Source organism: Corvus brachyrhynchos, unplaced genomic scaffold, assembly GCF_000691975.1.
Source record: "Corvus brachyrhynchos isolate BGI_N302 unplaced genomic scaffold, ASM69197v1 scaffold158, whole genome shotgun sequence".
Lineage (NCBI taxonomy): Eukaryota > Metazoa > Chordata > Aves > Passeriformes > Corvidae > Corvus > Corvus brachyrhynchos.
The window spans coordinates 322,970-329,869 of NW_008239756.1; the positions used below are offsets into that span (position 1 = coordinate 322,970).

A 6,900-nucleotide genomic window follows, 5' to 3' on the forward strand; every position below is an offset into this window, starting at 1 on the left:
GGCTCCTTCAGCGGTGCTGTCTCACCGCGGGTCCCAGTGGTTCCCAGACCTGATTCTAATGTGGTTCTTCCACCTCTGTCTCGCCCCGCTCCGTGCAGGGTCACCAATGGTGGTAAAACCACCTTGACCAACAGGCTCATCAAGGCGCTCCCCAACTGCTGCGTCGTCCATCAGGACGATTTCTTCAAGGTAAGTTGAGTCCCCTCTTCCTTGCAGTGTTAATTGTACATTCAGGGCAAGTCAGTTTTGACAGCTTAGGAGCCACAAGCTTTCTGATTTTGTGGGGGTTTTGATATATATATTTAATTTTTAAATGACTGGACAGGTGGGAAGATCCTGACCTTTGCAAATGCCACAGGAGCTTGGCACGACCCAGCTCAGAGCAGTCACAGCAAAACCACCTTTGAGTGTTAACAACACATTTAAATCTAGTACTGATTTCAGTCAGTATTTACTGTGCTCTACATTAATTATTTTCTCCATGCTGGGATTTTCCTCCTTCTTTTACTAAAGTAAGAATGTGACTTCAAAATGATACTTCAGGATTGAAACACCTCTGTGCTGGTTTAAATACAGAAAGGGGGTTTTACTGGAGAGCTTTGATAGATCTGCATCAGAACCCAATTAAGTATTGTAGAGATGAATGCCTGGGAGTGCAGAATGTTACTAAACCCTGCACCATTTCATGGCAATGATGATATCTGAGCACCCCACCACAGGTGGAAGTCCAAGAGATGCAGGAATGGATTTGGAGCAGTTGTGGGTCATCCCCAAAACATGAAGTGCTCCAGCACCTGCATCGTGTGCTCAGTGTGTCCTGCACAGATTTGATCAGATAGGAGCCCTTGGGGGAAGAATTCTATTTGATTTTCCATAAAAATCTGTAGCTTCGTGTGACTGCCAGCACAGTGAAAGCTGTAACTGAGCGACCACAGTGCTGCTATGTCCAACTTTATTTTTATTCGAGGAGTTAAAATACCTGTTCTTGAGAAATGTAGATATTCAACCCATGTTTGCACTTAAAATTCTTATATATTGATTTACAAACAATGCCCTGTAGTATTTTGCCAACTAACAACGTACCGAGTGATTAACGTAAAGGTCGTTATCCAAAGTGGTTTGAGTGAGCCAAGGGAACTTTCCAGAGCTCTTGGGGTTGGGGAAAGCTGGGAATGTCGGTGTTCCTGCAGCCCGAGGTGGGGCTGTGGCTGTCAGTGCCCAGGGGTGGTTGGTGTTGCAGTAGTGGCCAGGTGCTGATGGCATCGTAGGGAACTGATCCCGCTGAGGTTGCAGCAATGTTTTATTGCTCACTATATTTCAGCCACAAGATCAAATAGAAGTCGGGGAAGACGGCTTTAAACAATGGGATGGTAAGAGCAGTGTTCCCTATAGGATGCAGTAATGTATATTCTTTTCCTAAGTATTTCTTTTTCATTATTAAAAGCTTTAACAGTAAATTTCCGTAATTGTAACTTTACTGAGTTCATTCTATTTCATAATTTCGAGCCCGTGGTGTTTGATGGTGTTTGATGGTGTCCCTTTTTCCCACCCACCCCCTTTCTCCCGACTAGTGTTGGATTCCTTGGATATGGAGGCAATGGTGAGCACAGTGCGGGCCTGGATTGAGAACCCAGTGAAGTTTGCCCGTTCGCACGGGGTGAATGTCACACCTGGCTCTAAAGAGCCAACCTCCCAAGATATCCATATATTGGTCATTGAAGGCTTCCTGCTTTATAATTACAAGTAAGGTTTGGAGAACTCTTTGTGGTTTGCCAGGGAAGATCCTCAAATCCCTCGTGCCAGAGCTAAAAACACCTTTTTACTAATTTCCCCTTCCTGCCTTGTTCTGAATTCTCACCCCGGAGGGTTTTCTGCTGTAAAATGTAGAATTAACCCCTGAATGCTGGTAGAAGTGAGGTGAATGTAAGGTTCTTATTTAGGGCACAGCCCTGAAGTCCAGGGGAGTTTTAGAGCAGGATTTGAGTTGGCAGAGGGGTGCAGCTTCCCCTCATCCCCCCACCTTGGTGAGAACAAGGAGATAATCCATTCACTGCCTGGAATCTCTGGGAATTAAGGAACAGTTCTCTCCTGTGCTTGTTTAACACTGACTACATTGAGCTTAGTAAGAGGAGCAAGCTGTGGCAGAGAGAACTCCCTGGATTTTTGGGGAAGAACATGGAATCCCAGAACGGTTTGGAAGGGACCTTAAAGCCCATCCAGTTCCAAGCCCCTGCCATGTTCAGGGACACTTTCCACGATCCAGAATGCTCCAAGCCCTGTCCAGCCTGGCCTTGGACACTTCCATGTACATGAGCCGAGCAGTTGCCCTGTCCCAGATTTTGCTGCAAACTGAGTTTGGGATGATCTAGGAAGAGCTAGGGTTCCCAGTCCAGTGCCTGATCCTCCACAGGATCCCCTCTGATCCCCCTCAGGACCAGTGGCAGGTGTTGGGGTGGGAAAAGCCCCTGTTGTGCCACCCTGATCTTCAGAAAAGAGGCTTTCCGTGGTTTGGAGTTAACAAAACTGTGAGGGAAGCACTTTACCCTTGGGTTGTCTTCAACAGACACAAATCCCGTAGAGGCAGAGATTCTTGTGGTGTCTGGGGTGATTTTATGGTTTTTCCTGTCATTAAAAGTGAGATAAACACGTTCTGTCCTTGTCCCCTGCCCAGACCTCTGATAGAGCTGTTCGACATCCGCTACTACCTGGCAGTGCCGTACGACGAGTGCAAGAGGAGGAGGAGGTGAGAACACTCCTGGATGTGCTCTGCTCCTTTACATTGCTCTTAGTCATGGAATCATGGAGTGGTTGGGGTTGGAAGGACCTTAAAGGTCATCTCATTCCACCCCCTGCCATGAGCAGGGACACCTTCCACTATCCCAGGTTGCTCCAGCCTGCCCTCAGACACTTGGAGGGATGGAGAGTTCACAGTTCCTGGGATGTGTTGGTGTCATGAACTGGATTAGAGTGGGAAATTTGGATAGAAGTGGAGAAAGAGAGAGAGTTTGATGTGGTGAACTTGGAATTACAGAGTTGTTGGGGTTGGAGAAAACCTCTGAGATTGAGTCCAACCATCAGCCCTGACCATGTCCCCAAGTGCCACATTCAAACACAGGGATGGGGACTCCACCACTGCCCTGGGCAGCCTGTGCCAATCCTTTACAATCCTTTCCATGAAAATTTCTTTTCCTAATATCCAACCTAAACCTCAGGCACTCCTGACATTCCTCTTCCATGCTGTTATTCCCAGTACACGGAACTACACCGTTCCTGACCCCCCGGGCCTCTTCGATGGACACGTCTGGCCCATGTACCTAAAACACAGGAAGGAGATGGAGGACTGTGGTGTGGATGTGGGTAAGTCTTCCCCAAACAAATCCTTCAGCCTTGGAGTTGGAATTTAAGGAATTGGGTGATTTAATTCGAGGAAACTTTCACTGTGATGATGCAGGGTGCTATTTTTGCTCCCAAGTTGTAATCCTGGCCTGCTCTGGATAAGTACAGGCAGTTTTAGAGCTAAGAACTTATGGCCTTTGCTTTGTACTCTTTAGGACTTAGAGGGGATAAAAATATTCAAAAGAAGGAATTTGTAATGGAATAAGGATTTCACAGGCCACTGTGTTTTCAGGATAGTTCTGTTTTTCCAACAGAAAAACCAGTTGTCATTTGGGTCAATAAAATATGAAATACTTTAAAACTAATCTCCCAAAATCTTGGTTTGATGGAAAGCCCCAGCCTGACTCCCCCTTTTTTCTCCCAGTTTATTTAGACGGCCTGAAGTCGAGGGATGAACTCTACAACCAAGTCTTTGAAGATATTCACAACAAGCTCCTAAATTGCTCATAGGTAACTAAAATCCAGAGGGCTGCAACAGGAGGGACTGTGCTGGGAACAGCTTGGGTCTCACCCTTTTTCCCTTCCTGCTTTCCAGGGTCTGGGGAGATCTGGAAGATCTGTGTACAGCGCGATGTAAATAATACTTTGGAAGTGGGGATGGGGGTGATTCATGTGAACTCCTCTCCCACTGCCCTTTGGCAAGTCCCTTCTGTATATAGTTGAAAACTGAGGATAACTTATTCCCACCGGATGGACAGGATCACCTTGGTGGGTTTTTTTTTTGTAATTGTTTTATATTCCACTGGCTTACAGACAAGTTGGAAATGGCATTTTTATAGCAGAGCAGGTAGAGCTGTGCTGGGAAAATGAGAGAGCTCCTGCTTGGGTGCTCCTGCAGACAGGAAGGCTTCGTGCAAGGCTTGTTTGTAAAATCATCTCTTCAGTTCAGTAAAAATCCACTTTGGTCTCCTTTTGATGTCCTGATTTAATTCAGCACTCAGCTTCATTGCAATAAAAATGGATATGAAGCTCATCCAAAACACAACAGCACCCCTTTTTCCTGGGTGTTTGACATTCCAGCTACAAGTGGCTTCAAACCTCCTTCCACATGCCACTGGTTGGGTTTGGGTACTCACACAGGCCCCCAGCCAGGTGGGAATGGCTCAGTTTGAATTTAAATCCATGAGGTGAATTGGGGGGATTTCTCAGGGAATGAGAAATGAAAATTGTGCTTTCCTAGAAACCATTTCAGGCATTAATACTGAAACCATCCAAATTTCAGCTTGAGAGGGCAGTGCCAGGGGAGCGACATCCCTGCATACGTGTGGTGCCTGCCCATAGAAAACCTGTGGGATGAGCACTGGGAGCTCTCAGGCACTGAAATAACTTGCCTGGGGGGACCCTTCCCAAGGTTTTGGGGCCTGAATTAGAAACAGTGCTCTGGAAAAGCAGCTGCCACAGATTAGTGAGGAGTCACCCAAAAACCCACCAAGGTGGGGGCTTCCAGCCTGGTGCTGCAGCAGAGGGGAGCCAGATCCATCTCCTTGTCCTTGTCTTAGACCGATGATCTTCCAATGGTCCTGAGCAGGGATCCCATGGCCAGAAAGGGCTCTGGGTCCTGCTGGCACCCCCTGGCTTCCCCAGCCCATAAAAAGGGAGATTTCCTGGTGTGCAGCACCGAACGTGCTTGGGGACACCCACCCCACTCTGATTACACCATTCCAGGGCCAGGGACGCCCTGCTGTGAGCTGTCACCCTCGTTCCTACACGGAGCATTTCCCAGGGCTCAGCTCCCTGGCAGGAACAGGAGATCCCAGGGGGATGCAGCAGTGGCTTCTAAGGGGGTTCCCTGTGCCTTCACGGGTCGGTTTAAACCATGCAGAAGTGTCTGGGGTTTGAGAAGACTTATAAGGGAAAAGCCCTTGCTCCCACCTCCTGCCAAACTCTGGGAAGCAGAAATTGAAGCCTAAAAAAGGCATTTTGGTATCTCTGTCCACAGAGAATGAAACGTCACGGGTTGGTGGCAGCTCCGCCTGCAAAGAGGGGCCTGGAGCAGAAGATCCCAGTAACGTCACAGCACTGGAATCCCCCCACAGCAGCACATCCCGTTCATTCTGCACACGAGTTCCTATAGGCTTTAGGATTAGTAGACTCATGAAATCATGAATCACACCCCATATTCTGCTTTTTTAGAGCTATTTTGGTGTCATTTTGTGCATCCACGTGGGTGAGATTCCCCTGCTGCTCTGGGGCAGTGCAGCTCCTTGGCCGGGGTGAATGACCAGTGAGTTCCAAGAGCCTTTTGGGAGTGTGAAACCCAAACCCTCAGCACGAGGAGAATCCGGGAAGGTTTCTCACTATGTGAACTTTGCCCGGCTCAGGAACAGCCGGGGCTATAGGATTTCCATACATCCTTTCACCCACTGCCTCTGCCGACACAGCTGGGGCTCCATCCAAATCCACACCCTAAAGCCTCCCCAGCCCCCCAGGACACGGTGCCTGCATGGGGCAGGACGAGGGCTCAGGTGTCCCCACACCATGGCCAGAGCCCGTGGCTGTGCCGGACACTGGGACAGCCCCAGTGACGCCATCGCCCGTGGGAGCCAAGAGCCTTGGCAGGGAACACCAGGGCAGATTAAATTATCAGCAGGTCCACGTGTCCCATGGGTGGGGAGGAAACCTACACCTGTTGGGACGTCAGCAGGGACAGGGACGTGGGGCACAGCCCGATCCCCAGGGAGCCGCAGGGGCCTCAGCAGAGTGACAACTAAATCCTAAATGGAGCAAATGCCCTGGGCCCGGAGCTGAGCCGGAGGTGAACCCACCGTGGCCAGCCAGGGGGACGCCTGCCAGCCCTGGGATTTGGCTGGTGATTCCCCAGATCAAGTGCAGCTGGATCTTGGCTCCACGGGGCACACAGGCAGTCGAAAAGCCCTCGGTGCTCCCAGGGGAAGCCTGATCCCTGCTGTGGTGTTCTCTGGAATGTGGTGCTCTGGGACCTGGCTCCCCCTGTCCCCAGGAGTGAGGGATCTGAGGCAAGAGGGCCTGGGGGCTGCCCCAGCCTGGGAATACTCCACAAACCATCCCTAGACCTCCCTCCATGCCCACAGCGAGCTCACCTGCCAGCATTGGGGCTCATAAGGAAAAAAAAAACCTTTTCCCTCCCAAATTAAGGAAATTCTCTGAATGGAGCACAGTGCGGAGTTGTCACCACGTGGCACATCCTTATCCCCCTCCCAACCCCTGTTCCCCCACAGCAGGAGCTGAGGCAGCTGCCCCGCTACACAGAAACCTTTATTCTGGGACAAGGGGGAACGAGGGCTGGGACAGGGGGACAAGGGGTGCAGCACCCCGGGGGGAGTGCGGGGCACAGGGGCCACCCAGGGGGCTGAGGAGTGCGAGGCCACGCAGGGATCAGTCCTTGGTCCCAGCCCACACGTGGCTGCTGCTGTAGTGTAGAGGGGGGGGGGGGCCCACCAACCCCCCCACGGGGCTCTGGGGCAGCTCGGGGACCCAAGTGGGGTGGGGACGAACGGCCCCGCGCGCGGCAGGGGGGACGGGGGG

General features: G+C 50.7%; 2 protein-coding genes across 3 annotated transcripts in view; one reads left to right on the plus strand and one right to left on the minus strand.

The window, feature by feature from the left end:
• NMRK2 (nicotinamide riboside kinase 2) overlaps positions 1-5,534 on the plus strand; it is a 6,968-nt gene extending 1,434 nt beyond the window's left edge. Inside the window, exons 2-8 of one of the 2 annotated variants that reach the window (XM_017742533.1) lie at positions 99-189; positions 1,322-1,370; positions 1,572-1,743; positions 2,672-2,743; positions 3,251-3,357; positions 3,761-3,846; positions 5,336-5,534. In XM_017742533.1, coding sequence (XP_017598022.1) covers positions 99-189; positions 1,322-1,370; positions 1,572-1,743; positions 2,672-2,743; positions 3,251-3,357; positions 3,761-3,846 — 577 coding nt within the window. In that variant the 3' untranslated portion in view covers positions 5,336-5,534. Of the gene's footprint in view, positions 1-98; positions 190-1,321; positions 1,371-1,571; positions 1,744-2,671; positions 2,744-3,250; positions 3,358-3,760; positions 3,847-3,931; positions 4,377-5,335 lie in introns of those variants that run through there. The other variant, XM_008639919.2, reaches the window with a different exon arrangement.
• A 1,096-nt stretch (positions 5,535-6,630) lies between these two features.
• Positions 6,631-6,900, minus strand: part of DAPK3 (death associated protein kinase 3) — a 14,393-nt gene continuing 14,123 nt past the window's right edge. The window contains exon 10 of the mRNA XM_008639968.2: positions 6,631-6,635. Within this exon, the coding sequence (XP_008638190.1) occupies positions 6,631-6,635 (5 nt within the window). The remainder of the gene's footprint in view (positions 6,636-6,900) is intronic.